The sequence below is a fragment of the Macadamia integrifolia genome, chromosome 6 (genome assembly GCF_013358625.1).
Source record: "Macadamia integrifolia cultivar HAES 741 chromosome 6, SCU_Mint_v3, whole genome shotgun sequence".
NCBI classification, from domain to species: Eukaryota; Viridiplantae; Streptophyta; class Magnoliopsida; order Proteales; family Proteaceae; genus Macadamia; species Macadamia integrifolia.
Genome location: NC_056562.1, coordinates 8,097,020 through 8,118,275, shown reverse-complemented (window position 1 = coordinate 8,118,275; position 21,256 = coordinate 8,097,020). Strand labels below are relative to the sequence as shown.

Below are 21,256 nucleotides of genomic sequence, written 5' to 3'. Positions count from 1 at the left end.
TGCAGCCTTATATTTTGTTTACATTTTTTGGGTAGGGAGGAGAGAACCATCAGTCTAGTGTTGCCTACGCCCAAATACAGGAGGACGCAAAAATACCACGCTGCCCCCGCCCTGTGCACTGAAGATGCTCCTATGCACCCTCTCATTGGCCCCACGCGCTGGTGTTGCCTACACTAGACTGGCAAGGCTCTTTCTCTTTTTCTTCTTCTTCTTTTTTTTTTTTTTTTTCCTAAAATAAATCTCAATAAGCACTTCCAAAATAGAAATAGGTAATGGAATCAAGGTTTTAAAAGCCAAAATGGGTTGAACCTAGTGGGGGATATGTTTGTGCCATTGTAGGTAATGCCTTCTCCATCGCAAGCTCCGGTTTGAGAAGTTATCAATGGCAGAGTTCCCAAGATCATCACCAGAGCGGCACATCCTAAGCATTAGCATACATTACGGATAAAAATCCTCTGTTTTGCTTAATCTTGCACTTCCTTGTTTTGCTCCCTACAGAAGACGACATGTGGACGGATAAAAGTGAACAACCAAGATTGGTTAAAGGTTGAAACCAATGCAAAACCGGTTTGAGTTTGGATGAACTGATCCATTCAAATGTACCAAACCGGTTTGATATAGAGAGGCTCCCGCTGGTTGAATTCTCTCACACGATTCTCTCTCACCCCTCTCACTGTCTCTCAAACCTCTCTGCTCACGAAGGAAAAACCCTAGCGGGGGTTTCATCCAAGCTCCCGGCCAAGGTCACTCTCACAAAGGTCTCTTTGCTCACGAAGGAAAAACCCTAGTTGTCTCTCTCTTTCGTGAAGGTGAAGTAACAGAGAATTGGTTGAGTCTCTCTCTCTATCTCTCTCTTCCTGCTCATGAAGAGAGTCGTTGATACTCTCAATTTTTTCTGGGTTTGAGTACTCCTCAATCCTCATGCGCCTTCTATCTGTTCGGTCACGAAGCTCTATCTGTGCATCTTCTTTTTCCCACACCAATCGGCTATAGGTAAACCCCTTCATTTGGAAATAACATAATTTTTTTCTCTCTAATCTGTTATGTTCTATTAGTATGCAGCAGAGGAACCTAATTTTTTTTCTCGAATATGTTCTGTTCTATTGGTTTGCAATAGAAGAACCTAATTTTGTTTTTCTATAATATGTTATGTTCTCTTGGTTTGCAGTAGAAGTACCTAATTTTGTATTCCTATAATATGTTTTGTTCCCTTGGTTTGCAATAGAAGAACCTAAATATTTTTATTTTTTTGAGTATGTAAGATAAGATGCCTTCTTTTTTTAGTGTATGTGGCAATGTGCCTATGTGCTTCTCTCGCGAAGGAGAAGTAACAGAGATACCCTATGTGCTTCTATTCTTGCAATTTAGGTCTGAGTTCTTTTTTAAACATGTGTTGTAGTGAGCTGTGAAATTTTGTGCATACTCTGGTTCCAATGCTTTCATGAAGATGCTCTTGTTCATAACATCATTTTAGCTCCAAGACTCCATGACAATGTTGTTGATCCTGTTTATATATTTGATTATTGTAATTGATGTTATCTTTTTCTCTCTTTGGATTATTTGTGTGAGTGCAATTTTTTTGTTAGTTATTAGTTGTAATTATAAGTGTACATCATTAAATCTATTCCAAATCTGTATCGTGAATTTAAGCATTGGAAATTATTCCCCTATTTTAAAAACTTGTTCTCTTGTGTCAAACTTTATGTGAACAATATTGTTGATCAATCAATCTTTTTGTTTTTTTTTTTTTTTGTGAGACAAGAACAAGTTGCCAGGCACATATGACCATAAATTTGGTTGAGGATAGAAAATACATGTGTCGTGAATTTGTGGGGAAACATAATCATGATCTTCATATTATATCAACAATTCATATGATGTGTTCAAAGAAGAATATGTTAGACATGCGTAGGTCTGAAATTGATTTGGCAGATGACTTGGGGATCAGACCTAGATCCACAATTGAGTTGATGGGTAGGTAGGCTGGTGGGATTGAGAACCTGAGCTATACGACCCAAGATGTTAGGAACTATCTCTGTACTAAAAGAATACGTGCCTTATCATATGGTGAAGTAGATAGTTTGTTGAAGTACTTTGTTATCTAAACTAGAAAAAACCCATCTTTTACATACTCATTTCAACTGGATAGTGAATAAAAAATAACTAATATATCTAGGGATGATCTAAAAATGATCATTGATTACGCACAATTTGAAAATGTAGTTAACTTTGATACTACATTTTTCACTACTAGAGAATGTAGGCTGTTTGGGTTGTTTACAGGATTTAATCATTATAGTGAATGCACTGTATTCGGGGCTGCATTTTTATATGATGAGACAGTGGAATCTTTCAAATGGTTGTTTGAGGTATTCGCTGAAGCACATGATGGAAAGAAGCCTAAAACTATCTTCACGGAGCAAGATGCTACTATGGTTAGAGCATTAATAGAAATATGGCTTCAGACATGGCATAGGTTGTGTACATGACACTTAAATGCAGAATAACATTAAACATTTGAATAATATGATGAAAGATGGCTCATGTTTTCTTATAGATTTAAAGAAATGCATATACCAATACGATGAGGAAGATCAATTCCAGACATCATGGAATAAATTGCTTAGCGAATATGATGTTATGGATAATGCATGGTTGTAGCGCATATATAGACTTGGAAGTAAATGGGCGAAGTCCTATATGAAAAACACATTCATAATACCCATTCGAAGTACACAGCTCAGTCGGAGTCTAAACAGTGATTTGAAGGACTATTTGAAGTCAACTTTGGATGTTGTATAATTTTTTAAGCACTTCGAGAGAGTTCTTAACCAGAAGTGTGATAATGAATTAAAAACTGAATTTGAAGTAAGAAACAAGTTGCCACAACTTGCAAATTCAATGTCAATTGTTCAAAAACAAGCTGGGGAACTTTACATTCTTGCAATTTTTGAGTTATTTCAAGAGAAATATAATGGATGACTGTTTGCATCATCAGAGGTCAGACTGATGGAATTCACTTCATTGATTTTTGGGGTTGGGATTGTTGATGTAGAGTGTGAATATAAAGTCTGTTGTAACCCATTTGATGGGATTATATGTTGTGCTTGTAGAAAATTCGAGACAAATGATCTTCTTTGTTGGCATTGTTTGAAAGTTTTGGATGTGTTAGATATAAATCGTATTCCTGAATTTTATTTTTCAAGAGATGGACACAGGGAGCAAGAACTATGGTGGTCAATGACAGTAGGGGAAAAGAAGTTGAAGAAGATGTCAACCTGGACTGTATGCAACGGTATAGACATATTTTTCTTGAACTTGTTCAAACAGCAGCAGAAGCTTCAAAGACAGTTGAGGGATACGAGTTAGTGAAAGATGCTGCTAATAAATTAAGGTTGAAGCTTGCAAATATTAGAATCAACCCAGTTGATTACCCTGATATGCCAATATTGCCTGATTTTTAAGATGACGTATACAATGTAATACGTTTGAAGCATAAAGAGAAAAATACAAAAGGTGGTAGACGGTCAAAGAGTTAGGCCGAAAAACAAGGGAAAAAAAGAAAAGAAAAGTAGAGGGACAAGTAACAGTCAATGATCACAAGAACAAGAAACAACTCTTGCACCAATGATTGCACAACTAATGGATAACACATACCCCAGTTTCCTTTCACTTGTGGTGAGTACTTTCAGCATGTCATGTCATTTGCTGCAATTTTTATTTCTTATTCAATCTGGATTGCCCTAATGTTCAATGTCACTTGCAGGATTCTATTTCTCATATATCATCTCAAGCATTTGCAAATCATCAATCACTGAATGAAGATTAGATTTATATTCAGTTAATAAGGACCTTTATATTTTTGTTACTAAATACATTCAGTTAATGATGATCTTAATTTTTGTGCTATTAGAAGCATTCAGTTTCATTGGATCCTTTTTTTTTTTTTTTTTATTGATTTATTTTTGCTTGCCAATACATCCATGATTCTATGCATTTTTATTGATTTTTTAGCCTCTAGTGTATTAAATATATATATATTTTTTTGTTGGTAAGGAGTCTTTTAACTCAAAAAAATCCATACGTTGTCTATTTGTGGATTCTTTCGCATCCCAAGAGACAGTTGTCTATTTGTGGATTCTTTCATATGCCAAGAGACAATAAGATGGAGTCCTCTCTCTCTCTCTCTCTCTCCCAAAATCCCATATTTTACAATTCGTCGCTCAATTCACCCGAATTAGTACTCGGGCATCAAAGGGAACCCTCTCCCTAATCGTAAATACCATGTAGCAATAGTTTTTGTTCAATTTGACTATTGGATTATAAATTTTTTTCTTAATGACTAGGTATTCAAATCTAATGAGTGATTCGATGTTGAAACTTAATGGTCAATCTCAATTAATTATATGATTATGATTCATAGATTCTTACATCCCTCATCTTTTATTTCTATGAGAGCAGAGAGATTCCAATAAATGTAAGAGAAAAAAGTTATAATTTAATAATCAAACCATGACTTTAAGAATTAAGCGACAAGGAAAAAATAAATATGATAAAAGGCACATAAGGAGTCAACCGTCAAGCGAGCATCCTCTGACCTAAACACAGTCACTTTCTTTGATAAATCTGTTGGAATCCCAATCTGATAGTTAGAATAACGTTCTTACGTAAATAAGCCTTTTGTCTGTAGCAATATTAGAAATGTATCTTAAAAAGGAAAAAAAGAAGTTAGAAATGTAGGAAAAAAAATCCATCTACTTGTGTGTGTCTATACCTTGATATAAGTGGTCATAAAAAATCCATGTTCCATGCGCTGAAGATGCTTCTATGTGGTCGCCCGTTGGTCTACATACTGGAATAATGACTGCGTTAACGGGTAGCATTCTCTTGCCCATAATTTATGTAGTTTTATCCAAGTAAAGAAAAATGAAATATGGGACCAAGCTTTCTGTTTGTGAGAGACCCCTGCACCATAGACATAAAGGCGTGCAATGACCACTGTGCCCTATCAAGGGGTGCGTATCTTTGTGTGTCGGCCCAGGGGCCTCTTGTGGACAGAAAACACTTGCCCGCAAGGTTCTAAAACTCAAATCAGATCGGTTAGTATAAGCATGACCGATCCCTGATCCTAACCTTTCTGATCTCAATACACTTGTATGATCCAAGGGTAAAATTGTAATAAAAACTGTTTTTTTATTTTTATTTTTATTTTAAAGAAGGGGTAGGCTGATTTGGATCAATATCGGAATTGTATTGGCCTTGATTGATCCCGTGATCATTCTCGAGTTTTAGAACCTTGCTTGCCTATGAATGAAATATATATCCGCTAGCGGGCGGCACCAGGAGGCATGGGATGGGGTGCAAGGTGTGAATTGGTTGGGCCGGGCTTGTAACCTTGTACCATGACTTGTCTATTTCTGGAATGAGTTAATCTTGGTCGGTCTAGTGTCGGGGTTGGTTGAGTTTCGGGCTTTTAACCAAGCTTCTCCTCATCAGGTTAATTAGACTATAGTCGAGCCTTAAATGAGCTAATATACCATAAGTCTTAAACGAGCCTTAAACAGTCATTGTCTTAAATTTAAGAAAATTTAATATATTTTATTAAATTATTCACAATTTAAAAAAGACTTTATACTTAATTACATTCAATAACTAATAAAAATATCAAAATATACTCTATCCTACTAAAGAAAAATCAAAATATACATATAAACAATCCGACCAAACGTGTTGGGCTCATAAATGGGCAAACCAATCGGGTGCCCTTTGGGCTTATACGCTCTAATTTATAAAGGCCCGGGCTTGCATGTTTAATAATTGATGCAAGTCAGGCAGTTCTTTAAATAGTTAGACCCGGTCAATTCTGTCGGTTTGAACTTTTGGGATTGACAATCCCAGATGGGGCATCATCAAAGAAGGGCAGAGGAGTCATTTCAAAGAGAAAAACATACACAACAGATGCTAGCTTAGGGTATAACGGCAGTGTGCACAGCCTTTACCCATACATTATATCCTTCTCACAAAACTCCAAAAATCTCTGCTTCTTCCCTCGGGTGTCAATTCTCTCGCTCTTATCGTTCTTCTTTGATCCTCTTTAATGGCGTCTACCACCGCTTTAACTGCTCAGATTCCGAACTTTCACATTATAATTAACCGTAAAAGCCCTAGCCTATCGTCAATCTCGTTCTGTAAGTCCTCTTGTTTTGTTCTCTCTTCTTCCAACCTCTTCTTAAAATTCGATTTCTAATTTTGGAGTTTCGGATTCACCATTAGTTATGTAAACATTAAAATGTTTCTTTTGAAAATATGCATTCGGTTTGCTTCATTGTAATTTCTGATGAAAATTCGTTTCTTGGGATGTTTTCTATGAAATTATATGCCCGAGGAAAGTCGTCTTCTTTTTCTTTATAATTCACAGCGTCTTGGTTGATCTAGCATTTCTACTTTCAGTAGCTAGAATTTGATTTCAATAAGCGTAGAAGCTTGCCTAAGGCCTAGTTTGCATGCTCTTGAATGAGCGGAGGCTTTTATGCTCTACAGTTTTCAAATATAATGAGCAATTTATTGAGGCGGGTGATGAATTTTTTTCTTGACATTAACTGAAGTTTTCTACCCGGTGAACTTTAATGTAGTTGGTCCTTGTTGTTCTTTGTTATGCTATATATCGGTGGGCAGTTCAGCTAACTGATTTTCACGGCTCAAAAAGTGAAACCTTTGAACGACTAAGGTTATATGTTAGAATTAGATGGTCTAATTCCTGAACTTGGTATATGATATTGGTAAAAGGGTTTGGAGCTGGGTTAACCAGCTTAGGCTCAGAAATGCTAAAGCTAAAGTGGTATGATGTATGACATTATCTCGTACTCTTGTTGAGAAGTGAGAACTCAAAAGTGTATTGCTGGTGCTGTCCCATTTCGAGTATGTGAATGGAAGGGACAATTTCAATTTAGTTTGGTTAATGGGATATAATCTCCTTGGATTTCAATGAGCTCTAACCCCTTTTTTTTTGGGGGGGGGGGGGGGGGTGGGTTGTGGGGGTTAGAATGGTTATTGGCAACTTAGACTGGGTCAACCTTCATTTGAGCAGGTTTAGAAAGCTCATGATTCAAGTATCAGAATTAGATCAGCTGGAATGGCCACTGCTGATCCTGATATGGGTGGGCTGGATCAGATGATCTAATAACGATACTTAAAACCATGAATAAGCTAATAAGCTTAAATTTGTGTGTGTTTTTTTGTATAAAACTTTTTTTGGGGGTGTTGGGGGTGGAGGTTTGCTCAGCTCTTGTGGTTTTCAATGTCTGAGAAACCTTCCCTTGAAAATTAAGGAAAAGTTGTGCAATTATTTAAGGCATAAGAAAACCATGTTTTTTAGTTTTTCCTGGGATTCTTACAAAATAGAGACTTAGAGTTTCTAAGAAGGGGATTGAGAAAGGAACAAGGGTTTTTGGTTCAGGCATGTCTTAATATGTAAAAGAAGAGAATTGATCCAGTTATCAGAAGGGGAAACAGAGAGGAGAGAATTGAATCAATGTGACTTTGTGTGAAATTATATCGTTTCCAGCCTTGATCCAGTTATTGGAAGGGGAAAAGAAAAGGAGAGAATTGATTCAACGCGAAATGGTGAGAATTTATATACTTTCCAGCATCCCTATAGGTATAATACAAATTACAAATCAAAATCACAAGAATTCAAACCAAATGTAATTTGACTTTTCTGAAATTATAAACCCAACCTGATGAAAGGATGGGTTTGGTTTGGTGATGTAGAGCTCCAACAGTACCAGCGTAGGAGGAAGAGAGGCCAACACAACCAGGCCCTTACTTAGCCCCATTGCTTCAAGTTAACTTATAACCAGCACAACCAAGCTCCTTTTATGCCCATCAATTTAAGTTGTGTTCAGGCCCAAACATAGACCCATATTCTGGTTATAACTTAAGCACATTACAAGGCCATTGATCTACCCATCCCTAAGGCCCATGATCTATCCCCTAGTGTGGCCATCAGTCTACTACGGTGGTGGATATTCTTGACATATTTTGTGGGCCCATGATGCTGCCTTGCTTGGAGGATAACTACTAAGTAGCTAATATGATTATAGTTTCTACTTCTGTAATAGCTTTAGTTGCCAAGTCATTAGCAACATAGGAGGTCATAATTGAACACATTAGGGCTGATTTCGGAGTTGCCTTGATCAATGACAAGCCTCGGGAAAGTCGTTTGAGGTGGTATGGCTATGTTCAATGGAGGCTTGGAATGCTCCAATAAGCTGTTTGGAAGGCAATGATCCATGTAGCCAACTCTATTTAGTTGAGATTTTCCTGACTTGCTGGTGTTGTGATATTTTCCTTTTTTTTTTTTGCATGGATCCATGTAGCCGTCCCCATTAAGTTGGGATATGGCTAAGCTTGTTGTTATTGTTCTTTCCATTTTGATTATAGAAACTAGATCTACTAGGAAGTAACTATTTTGTTAAGTTGTAAGCTACTTAGTAGCTAAGCCTTACTTTTTCTTGTACAACATGACAAGCTTTTAATTTTATGAAAATATAACAGTGACTTTGTTGATGTTCTCTGATGCTTTAGACAATCTACTCCACATCCATTGGAGCAAACATTTGGCAATGGAATATGATTTGGTTATTTGTTATTGACGGACCTGTTTAAGAATAGAAGTTGCATGGTTGCCCTGTAGTTTTCTTCTTAATTCTTTGGAGGATTTAGTATACGATTTAGGTTTCTGCATTATTGTGATTTTGCAGTTCACCCCTCCTTTTCCCTTTCCCCCACTTATATTTCTAATGATTCCTTTAAGGCTATATTCTCCTAGAGCTAGAAGTTCTCTATGAATGTGTATGACCATACTTTTGATTATAAATACCATTTTGATGGTGAAATAACATGAATTTTCACTGCACTTCAACTTTTATACCTTTTATACCTGTTCTAAATTTTATGGTTTGCTTTTGCTTTGTCCAAGGATGCATGCTGTTAGGTTTTATATATTATTTCTAAATTCTAATAGAGACAATTGCGACTCAATTTCTTGTGGCTGCTTCTGCTTTTCAGGCAATAAAATAAGCTCAAATGCTGGTCCAATTTCTATACCAGCTTTATCCTTGCCTGGAAGTAGATCTCGTAACCCAAAATCTTTTCAGGTTTACAGTTTATTTGGCGGAAAGAAGGATAATAATGAGAAGAATGATGATGGCCAGTCAAAGGTAAATTTAGCTACCCTTCTGTTCCAATTGATCGATGCATTTAGTTCGTGGCTGCGTTAATTTTCTAATGTTACAATGGCATTTCAGACATTTTCATATAACTTAAATCAGTACTCACAACAACAAACTCATCCTTATTCCAACTTAATGGGCTTGGCTACATGGATCCATGCAAAAGAAAAATAGGAGAAATGAGAGTAATTAATACTCATATAGTCATATACTCATATGCATAAATGATTAGTCATGATTTGCTTTTCTAAGTTTCTTGTCATTTTCCTCTTATGCTTTCCACCATAGTTGTTATGGTATCTTGGAGATCCCAAATTGGAGGAGGGAAAAAATCAAGGTGACACCAAAAAGGCGTCAGGGTATCGCCTAGGAGACTAAGGCGCCTTCCAGCAAAGGGCGGCTGGACACCTAGGTGATGCCTTTATAACTGTGCTTGAAGGATATGATATTCAAATATACTTGATACCTTATTTGTGAATGATGCTTCAGTCTTGCAACAGTAAGAGCTGAAGAGTCTAAAATCAATAGGTAGAGAACCTATCCAGTAAAAGCTCAATCATGAAAAATATAGGGTGGGGGTGTTGAAATTGTCAAGTAGAGAATAAGGAATTAGGATTTAGTAGGCATATGAGTATGACAGTTGTGGGGAATTAAGAAAAGCCAGCTGAATTATATAAGTGATGCAGATTAATCACCAACATACTCTTGTTTTAGTAGGAATAAGCCTAGGGTTGGGTTCCATATATGTTGGGCCTTTGATCCCATGTGTGTTGAATGCAATAGGCCACTTTTATGGGCCTAAACTAGGGGTATTGAGGTTACATACGGGATTTACTAGTTTGTTTCCTCTTTAATTACTTTCCTTTTTAGTTGGGTTTAATTTAAGTTATATTTGTTTTTGTTGAATGGGATAATGACTTGTGTCTAATATGACACCAGCCCTCTTTATTTATAACAATAGAGAGAAGGTTCTAGAGAATTATATAGACCATTAAACCCCTTAGGGTCCGTTTGGCATTTGACACTTTCCCTCAAACCTATAAAACCCATTATTACAACACTCCCTCTCAAGTTGGTGCATAGATATTACATATGGCCAACTTGTAGATAATATGATGAACCATCTTTCTACTAAGACCTTTAGTAAATACATCAGCCAATTGTTCATTACTGGGAACAAAAGGCACAGTGATAAGGCCCATATCTAGCTTCTCTTTGATGAAGTGTTGATCGATCTCCATATGCTTGGTTCGATCATGCTGGATAGGGTTGTGAGCAATGTTAATGGCAGATTTGTTGTCACAAAAGAGCTTCATAGGAAGGGTAGCATGAAGAGCCAAATTAGTGAGATGACCATGAAGCCGTAGGAGCTCACAAATGCCATGTGCCATAGTACGGAACTCTGCTTTAGCACTTGAACAGGCAACCACGACTTGCTTCTTGCTACGCCATGTAACAAGGTTACTACCAACAAAGGTGCAATAACAAGTAGTAGACTTGCGGTCATTAGGGGAACCAGCTGAATCCGCATCTATGAAGGCCTCCACTCTAAGGTGATAATGAGGAGAAAAAATGATGCCACGTCTTGGGGCAGATTTCAAGTACCAGAGAATATGCAACATAGTTTCTATGTGAGTTGAGTAGGGATTATGCATGTACTGACTAACCAGGTTGACGGCAAATGTTATGTCAGGGCGTGTATGAAAGAGATAGATCAACCGCCCCACTAATCTCTGATATTTTTCCATATCTACCGGATCACCGTCCTTGCTACTCAGGTGACCTTTAGCTTCAATAGGAGTATCTGCTGGCTTACACCCCAGCATGCCTGTCTTAGAGAGAAGATCAAACACATACTTCCGTTGAGATAAGTAGATCCCACGAGAAGACCTGGTAACTTCAATGCCGAGGAAGTAACGAAGTTGTCCTAGGTCTTTGATTTTGAATTCCTCTAATGTAGGACTAGATTTGACAAGCAAACTAGACCCAAAACTGCAGGAAAATTAAACCAAAGAACGACCACATAACCTCCACAATAGTCCACAGCAGATTGATATACCAGCAAGAAAAATCAGACCACAGAAAAAAGGGTAACAGTAACTATCGATCACAATACTCAATACTATCTAGCCCAGATTTTAGTAGATCCAATAAACTAATATCCAGCGGTATTAATAAGATGCAGCAGTCCCAAAAAAACAGCAGAAAATAGCAGAACAGAATTAAACAGTTCAGCTACCGATTCTGTTTAAATTCTGGCAGATTAACTGCAGGACAAAAATCTGGAGATTTTGAAAATCTCGTTAACAGCAGCTTAGAATTAGACCCACTTTGGGTCGATCCATCAGGGAGTATAGGGGAACAATCGAACTCGATTTGGGGCCTAAACAGTGGCTGGAACTGGCTCCAGCAGAAGAGGCCGAAAGGTTCTATTTCAGAATTTCTGGGCAGAAAAGTTGCAGTATAATTACCTGTGTTGCAGTAGTGTAAGATCTTGAGAAGAGAGAAGACTTGAAGAGAATAATAGAACCTGAAGAAGACCTCCACGCCGCAAGGAGTCGTTGGATCACACACCAACCCACACTGTGATCAAACACACAACAGACTCTCACAGAGAAGCAACGACAACAGTATAATTTTGTTTCATAAAATCGTGGGGTATAAAAGAACCCCTTTCCTTTATTTATAATGATGGGGAATGTTTACAAATATTGGTAACTCAAAGTTACTAAAACTGAAATAACAAAACTACTAATATGTAATTACTAAAAAATGAGATTGTAAACTAATGAAAAAGGAAACTAGAAATAGACTGGAATTAGAAACTAATATTGGACTGAAATTAGAAGCTAAATTAGAAACTAATTTATAAACTAAATCCAAACTAAATCCCCATCAATACCCAAGCCGTGGGGCTTGGAAACAGCCTTGGTCGACCTCAGCCACTATGGTGATGGTCGACCCTCTTCCTCCTTCTAGAATATGTTTTCAGTTCTGCATCATCCTCACTCAAGTATCTCTTAAGGCGAGAGATTTCTGCCAGATCATCACCGGTAACAAAAATATCATCTACATAAGACTATCGGGATAGGAATCTTCCCACCAGATCTCTTGATGAACAGAGTGTTGTCAGCATTGCTTTGAGAGTAACCTATAGCAACCATAGCCTTATGGAAACGTCCGAACCAAGCATGAGGGGATTACTTCAGCCCATACAGAGCACGCTTTAGCTTGCATACCTTCCCTTGGGTTTTGGAGCAAGTAAACCCAGGAGGAATGTCCATATACACTTCCTTAAGTTCCCCATGAAGGAAGGCATTCTTCACATCTAACTACTGGAGATCTCAATCTAAGTTGGCGGCATAAGCCAAGATAACAGGAATTGTGTTCATCTTAGCAACTGGAGCAATTGTCTCCTGGTAGTCAATCCCATAAGTCTGTGTGAAGCCTGTCCCCATCACTTTGGCAACAAGTCTGGCCTTGTACCGATCCAATGTACCATTAACCTTCTGTTTTACTATGAAGACCCATTTGCACCCACCTTTCTTCTTTTATGAGGGAAGACACACCAGATCCCATGTGTCATTTTTCTTCAGAGCTTGCATCTTTTCAACCATAGTTGCCTGCCATTGTGAGCCTGCACTCGCTTCCTGCCAGGTATGAGGAATGGACACAGGAAAGAGAACACACAAAACTATAGTAGGAAGGAGAGAGTGAGTCATAAGAAACAATTTTAGCAATAAGATGTAAAGTATAAGGCCTAATGCCTTTATGAACAGCAATAGGCAACTCAAGAGACTGCTCAACAGAAGGAGAAGGAGAATTACTAGGGTCCAAGGGGACAAGATTGGGCTCAAGAGGAGACGATTGACATGGTAGGGTAGATGCTGGATGTGTAGTGGTCTGAGTTTGCTCTCTGCAACTCTACACACGTATCTTTGGCCGAGGCACAGTAGAAGTAGGAGTGTCACTCTCCCCTGAAACGGGATACTAGCAGGGATAGCAATTTCAAAAGACGGTGGCACATCTTCCATGATGGAAGGAGACTCACCCTGAAGAGGTGTTGCAGTGTAGTATGACGCAGATTCGTGAAAGATAACATCCATAGTCACAAACTAACGCCGAGTAGGAGGATAAAAACACCGATAGGCTTTCTGAGGAGGGGCATACCCCAGAAAAATGCATCGGAGACCACGAGAATCAAACTTTCCACGAGGATGATGATCCGAGCATAGCAAATACTACCGAATACCTTAGGAGGTACAAGAAAAGCAGCGCAACCTTGGAGAAGATCCAGAGTGGAGTGGAAGATATGGACTCGAGAAGGCATTCGGTTAATAAGAAAGGCAGCAGTGAGAATTGCATTGCTTCAATACTGGGGAGGAATATGCATCTCAAACATAAGAGAGCATGCTACTTCACAAAGGTGGCGATTCTTTCGCTTAAGCAATCCCATTCTGAGCCTAAGTATCTACACTACTAGTCTGATGAATCATCCCATGATTGTAAAGGTAAGCTTGAAAGGACCCTTCAAAATATTAATGGCCATTGTCGCTTTGAAGGATCTCAATGGTAGCACCGAACTTAGCCTGAACCATGCGGTGAAACTGCTGAAAGCAATAGAAGGTCTCACCCTTGGTTCGCATCATATAAACCCAAGTAGTCCGAGAATGACAATCAATAAAAGAGACAAACCACCGATAACCATTGACAGACACATAACGGGATGGACCCCAAATATCATAATGTATTAATGAAAAAGGAGTGGCACTTTTATTTCTAGAAATAGAATAAGTGATTCGAGTTTGTTTGGCCAAAACACATGCCTCACAAAAAAATTGACTCGAATTACAATTATTAAAGGAAGGAAAAACTCTAGCTAAAGTTCCCAAAGGGGGATGTCCCAACCGATGATACCACTGCAGTAACTTAGAGATGGGAGGTGACGTAGAAGATGTCTGAAGAGCCTGACTAGAGACCAATGCTGAGTCATTATCAAGCAGATACAGACCATTATGTACCCTACTAGAGCCACTCGTTACCCCTATCACCAGATCCTGAAAAATCCAATGAGTCGGGAAAATGTGACTTTGCAATTAAGACTGGAAGTAAGACTACTAATGGACAAAAGTTTAGTAGGAAAGAAGGAACATGCAATACAGTAGAAAGGGATAAAGAGGGGGTACAACCAGTGTTATCAATTCGGCCAAATAATTCGCGAATTATTCGGCCGAACCGAATTTTATCAAAAATTCGGACCGAATCCGAATTTAAAATAAAATTCGGTAAAATTCATGATTTTTTCAAAAGTGAATATAAAACGCGAATAATTCGGACCGAATCCGGATTAAACCGAATTATTCGGTCCACTTAAACAGTATTTAAAAAAAAAAAAAAAAAAACCCAATAAGCTTTTTTGACCGAATCCTTAAATTAATCAACCGAATTATTCCGAATAATTCTCCGCCCGAATAATTCCCGAATCCGAATTTGCTAACTATGGGTACAGCCAGTAGAGCCTTTCCCCAGAATAGTGGAATAAGTCCCATTAGCCAATTTGACCTTACCATTATCAGGACAAGTAGTGTACTGTGAAAAAGAGACAAACGGCCTGTCATATGATTAGAAGCCCCAGAGTCTATAATCCAAGGGGTAGAAGGGACAAACATAGTATGGCCACAAAAGGAGATACCTGACCCAGAAGGGTTGGAATGAGCAGAGCTCGCAGTGGCAGATGCAGGAGAGTTTGGATGTGTCAAAAGGCGCCGGAGGGCAGTAAGCTCGTCAAATGATAGCAAAGCTACTGAGGAGCTAAGAGCAGAGTCAGAGTCAGGGCTCTCAGTATAGTGCCCAGAAGTACCGGCATGTCCCTTCCCTCGCCCTTTTCCAAATGTATCAGCAGGATGACCATGAAGCTTCCAACAGTGCTCCTTGGTGTGACGCTCCTTCCCACAGTAATCGCACTTCACTGGAGTCCTAGCAGAGGAGCCACCAGTCTGTGGGGCTGCACTAAGGGATTGAGTGCTAGAAACAAGTGCAGATCTCTCAGTAGGAGTGGTAGCTTGTTGTGGAAGCATAGTGGTACGTTGACTGTCCTCAAGTTGGATCACAACATAGGCTTGATCCAAGGTAGGAAAGGGGGTACGACTCAAAACCTGGGACCGCAGCTAATCAAACTCCACATTCAGACATACCAGAAAGTCATAGACTTTGATTTTGTCCTCTCACTTCTGAAGCTTGGTAACATCTTCATCGGTGGATGGAGTATACTTATAGAAATTCAACTCAGTCTATAGTGACCGCAACTCATTGTAGTACTGTGATAGAGTGAGCCCTCTCTGCCTCAGATCATGAACCTTTTGGCGAAACTCAAAGACCTGAGCATCATTCCCTGCCTGAGAATAGATATCATGGACAGACTTCCAGATCTTCGCAGAGGATTCAAGGAGGAGATAGCCACGTGAAAGTTGTGGCAACATGGAGTTGACAAGGAAGGCCATAACCTGAGAGTTGGCACATTCCCACTTGTTAATCTCAATACCGGTGGTCGGAGTGTCGGACGCTTCATGGTTCCAGTGAGGTACCTGTAATAACCACGGGACTTGATGGAGATGCAGACTGAGCGTGACCCCATAGGGTAGTTTGTTCCATCAAGCTTGATAGCACAAGGAGGAAAGATAGGAAGAGTTGTGGTGTCTCCGCCAGTAGAAGCAGATGAGATGGTAGACATGGTTGTTACTCAAGGGGGCTGTGCAAATAGAAGAGACACTAGCCGGAAATAGAGAAAGCACCAAAATAACCAGAAAAAGCTAGAAAACCCAAAAATCGATAAAGGGTAAAACCCTGAGAAAACGATTTTGGGGATAGCTCTAGAACAGAGACCTCAAATAAAAAGTGGTCGGTACATACCACCACATGGATAAGAGGCACCAATCGCAACAAACATCAACATGATCGGAGCATCGAGCGGGGAAAAATGATTCGGACAATGAAAAAATGTTCTCAGGAAGAAAACCTTGAAAAAGTGATAAAAAAAGGTTATGGGTCTCTCAGATCTTTGTAGAAGAGAGTGTAAGAGCTTAGGGAAAGGATGGGTGGAGGCTAGAAACCCTCTTGATGGTTTAAGAAGCTCCCACCACGAAAGAAAAGCAGATGAAGAGAGATGGAGGGAGGCGCAGATGAAAGAGGCACTGGGAGTGAGAGAGAGAAATGAGAAAGAGGCAAAGAGATGGAGAAGAGGGAGAGCCCTTAGGGTTTCATATCCTAAGGCTCTGATATCATGTTGAATGGGGTAATGACTTGTGTCTAATATGACACCAGCCCTTTATTTATAACAATGGAGAGAAGGTTCTAGAGAATTACAAAGACCATTAAACCCCTTAGGGTCCGTTTAGTAATTGACACTTTCCCTAAAACCCATAAAATCTATTATTACAACAGTTTTCTTAGGAGTCAAGTTATTAGTTGAGTCAAGTCATTAGTAGTTAGTTTCCTTTTTTAGCTAGTTTCTAATTTCAGTTAGTTCCTAATTTCAGTTTTTAGTAAGTATTGTGTTAGCAGGTTAAATTAAAGTTTCCTTTTAAGGAACCTACTATTATGTCATTCCCTCCCTCATCATTATAAATTAAGAAGAGGAGGCTCCTAAAGCTGGAACGATTTGAAAAAAAAAAAAACAATTGCTGTAGCTGCTGCTGCCTTCTCTGTGAGAATCTGTTATGTGTCTGATCATAGTGAAGGGTTGGTGTTTGATCCAATGACTCCTTGCGGTGGGAAGTCCAGGAAGATCCTCTTTTTCAAGTGTTCTTCTTTACTTCAAGGTTTTATCAAGTATTCAGTTGCAAATCATCTAATCAGGTAATTCTGTCTAGAAGATTAGAAGGTTCTGTGGGAGTTTTTCAGAATCTGCCCAGGCCAAACCAGCCATTAGTTTGGGCTGAGTTTTGGATCGAAGAAGCCCCCTATAGAGGGAAACTTGACGTGATTCCCAACCTCTTTGGGCCCTCTGGTCTATAGAAAATCACCTAGATTTTGTCTTGTAGTGCACTTTTGCAGTAAAACCTGAAATCGGTAGGAGTTTCCTGTTCTGTTCTAGTTACTAAGCTCCACGTGATTCCCCCTAAAGTATTGTTCATGTTAGTTGGACTTTGCGAGGTTTATACCTGTCTCTGTTAGGTCCCCTTGACTGCTTGCTGATTTTACCTAAGGAACCCTATTTTTTGAAATCGATAGCTTGTTTGTTTTCTGACCTGATCTCTCTCCTATTCTGATTTACTGTTCTAACTATTGGGCTGGACTGTGGTTGTTCTTTGGTTTAAAAATCCTCCAGTTGTCAGCTGGTTTGACTTGTCCATCTTAGCTATACATTAAGTGGTATCAGAGCATGGCAGAGAATAGCCCATCGAGGGTTTTAGCCCCTTCTGTTGATATGATGGCTATAATGATGGAGATGTTGATATGACTAAATCAACAAATGGATGAACTATTAGTTAGAATGCAGCAACGTGTTGGTGTCCTAGAATCATTAATAGCACCTGCAACACCTCTATGGGAAGTGAAGATACCTCTATTCAAACCAAAAGAACTTGAAGTCAAGGTTCCCATTGAAGAGATAGTTCTTGAAGCTTCAAATACAGAAGGTCAAGAGATAGAAGATTCAAGTGAAAAGTCTTATGTTGAAGAGAACAAAGTAGACAATATTGAAGTCGTGGACGATGAGGTAGTGATTGAGAGCACTCCAGAACAAGTCTTTGAGATTCTTGCTGAAAAGAAAGAGCTTGTTCCTCCAATCCTTGATGAGAAGGTTATCAACGTTGATGACTCTATGCATACGACATTCACGGTTGGTATTTATTTAGAGGTTGAACACACAAAGTTCATTATACCATCATAGTTCTTTGAAGAGAAAGCTCCACGCCTTGAAAACTACCTTCCAAAAGTTTACAAGCAATTAGAATTTTGTTTGGGAATGGTCAAAGCTGCTACTCACATTTTGATTCCCCCTCATCACTGCAAAATTCGAAGACGAATTTTTTCAATTTGGGGAAAGTTGACCCAGATTAATCACCAACATAGGCTTGTTTTATTAGGAATAAGCCTAGGGTTGGGTTTCATACATGTTGGGCCTTTGATCCCATGTGTTTCGAGTGTAATAGGCCCCTTTTATGGGCCTAAACTAGGGGTATTAAGGTTGCATACGGGATTAACTAGTTTGTTTCCTTTTTAGTTGGGTTTAATTTAAGTTATATTTGTTTTTTTAGGAGTCAAGTTATTAGTTGAGTCAAGGCATTAGTAGTTAATTCCTTTTTTAGCTAGTTTCTAATTTCAGTTAGTTCCTAATTTCAGTTTTTAGTAAGTATTGTATTAGAAGATTGAATTAAGGTTTCTTTTTAAGAAATCTTCTAGTTTGTAATTCTCTTCCCCATCATTATAAATAAAGAAGAGGAGGCTCTAAAGCTAGAACGATTTGAAAAAAACAATTGCTGTAGCTGCGGCTGCCTTCTCCATGGAGATTGTCTTGTGTTTGATTAAGGCTGATGGAACTGGTTTTTGATCCAGTTGACTCTCTGCGGTGAGAAGCCCGAGAGGTCCTATTCTTCCTTTGCTTATCTTCTTCTCCTCTAAATTAGTTAAGGATCTACTGCTGCTGCAATGATCTACAGGTAATTGATTCCATTGTCTTCCACAGTTCTGCCCAGGAAAAATTCTTAGTTTCCTATTTGATCCCTGCTGCCTGAAACACTTTCAGCCATCCTACGTGGCTGAAAATCGGACTGAACCTCCCTCCCACCTAGTACTACCTTCGATCCAAACCTGGTCCAATTCTGACCAGCCAATTGGGAGATATTAGAAATTTCCCCAGTTTTGTCTTCTCTCGACCTTTTCTTCCCAGATTTGAAATCAATAGACCTGCCTTGATTTCTGTTGGTTTCTTTGGGTGTTGGATCTTATTATTAGTTGGATTTAGGCCTCTTACTATTACGGCCCTATCATCTATTGTTAGTTCTGTTCACAGATTCTTAACAGTTCTGTAATCGGTTGGCTGTTATAGACTTGGTTTTCCGTTTTAATCTTGAGTTGCTTTGTGTTGCTGTTCTACTTTGGATATTGGTTGTTCATTGAGACTATCCTGCAGCTTTGGGACTAGGTTGACTTGTCAATCCTAGTTCTGCATTAATAAGATCGGTTTGAAGAATTAAGTAAGCCAGCTGATTTCTATAAGAGTGGTTTAAGTGGTGTTCTATAGTTGATCACTGGTTCAAGAGGGAAATTTAGGTTTTGCCAATTTTTGGGTGCGTTAAAGAGTTATATGTATGGGTGGAGGTTGGATGTAAACTATGATTTGAATGGTGGAGTTGCATGGATGGTACAACTGCATCAGTTCAACTGCAGAAATAAAGAGAAATAGATCAGGAAAAGGTATAGCCAAGTTTTGATGGTTCAATCAATTTTTATTGAATGGAACAGAGGATATCTCGATTGGGGGAGAGAAATTATCCTGAAATATAGATAGAGACTTAGGAATCATTCCAAGAGTGCAATGGGAGCTAGCGCCTAGCAGGAAAGCATAAGAAAAACATCACTTATTTGAGAGAAAATCAATTCCTAGGCTCTTATATAGTTTTCCACCTTTGGACCCTCACTCTGTTCTTAGTTTTGTTGAAACTTTGATTATTTGATGCCTTATGATCAATAAATCTAGGACAACTGATAATAATTCTTAAACAACACTGGATAACCATAGATGTATAAATTTGATGAGATCCAAAATCCAATTGGTGCAGTATGATATCCAACTTTTGGATTTCGCACTGCTCACAGGCCCCAAGGATTGGCGGAAAGCAGATCTGAACTAATATGGAATGTAGGACTGATAACCACGGTTCTTAGTTTCGGTAGAAACTGCAAGTTTCAGCAGAGACAACTCGGTTTCGACCTTGTCCGGGATAGAACCAATGGTCAAAAGACTCGAAACTGGTTTGTACCTGGTTTCAACCTTTGTTTCGACAGCTTTTGCAAGTTTCGCAAATTTCAACACTTTGTTTCGACCGAGAGCTGGGAATTTCCCAAGTTTCAACACTTGCAAGGGGGTTTTGCTCAAGTTTTTGGCCAAATCACTTGATGTCTTCCTAGTTTTTGGCATTCTTCTATTCATTAAACCCTTCTACGGCTTCGATTTGCGTGATTGGAACATGAAGGTAATGCTTTTTTTCCGTAAATCTAATTTTTGGAAGAATTAGTACATAGACATAGTGCTGGGCACAAAATATCTCATGCGATACATATGTCCTGCATTCAGAGGAGCGTCAACGACATCATAAGTGGTACGAAGCTCGTGGATTAGACATGCCATGAAACTCCATGTATTGAGTGGTGAGTGTTTTATACTTGTATTTCCTTAACCTAATGTATGTTTTGATTGTTTTAATTATTTTAATTGCATATTTACATTTGGGAGTGTATGAATGACACATCTATATGTGTATTTAGAACTTGACATCTTCTCGTAATTGCCCCTTGTCTCATTCCCAAAAGGTTTATAAGATAGGGTATAAAATGGTTTTCAAAAATTAGTCGAAAGGGACATATGAATATGTCATTGTCATGCAATTACAAATGTAAAATGACATATTACTCTTAGGGGAAAAAATTGTGTCATACCTAAAGTGCAAAAAGTATGATTACAAAATATTTGACATCTTAAGAGGTGTCAACAAGAAAATCCCTTTACATTTCTAGTATATGTAGTCAGTTTTTTTGATAGTGTTAGTGTACAACAGCATTCAACGTACACTAGCAAACTTGAGTCCAAACTAAAAGTACCATTTTGACTGGTTTTTTTTTTTTTTTTTTTTGTGAAACTAATGTATAGAATAGATGTGAAATGGTAAAAATATGCATAAAAGAAAAGGTTAATTACTTTGACACCCTTGTACTATGGCCTGATTGTTTGACACTCCAGAAGTTTGAAAAGTTTACTTGAAGCCCCATGAAACCTGACGGTCTTAGCTACTGCTAGTGGTTGA

At 38.6% G+C, this 21,256-nt stretch overlaps 1 protein-coding gene across 1 annotated transcript in view; it reads left to right on the top strand.

The window, feature by feature from the left end:
- The first annotated feature begins 6,024 nt into the window (after positions 1-6,024).
- The window catches only part of LOC122081881 (nucleoid-associated protein At4g30620, chloroplastic-like), a 38,493-nt gene continuing 23,261 nt past the window's right edge, over positions 6,025-21,256 (top strand). The window contains exons 1-2 of the mRNA XM_042649247.1: positions 6,025-6,188; positions 9,070-9,221. Of these exons, the coding sequence (XP_042505181.1) occupies positions 6,098-6,188; positions 9,070-9,221 (243 nt within the window). The 5' untranslated portion in view covers positions 6,025-6,097. The remainder of the gene's footprint in view (positions 6,189-9,069; positions 9,222-21,256) is intronic.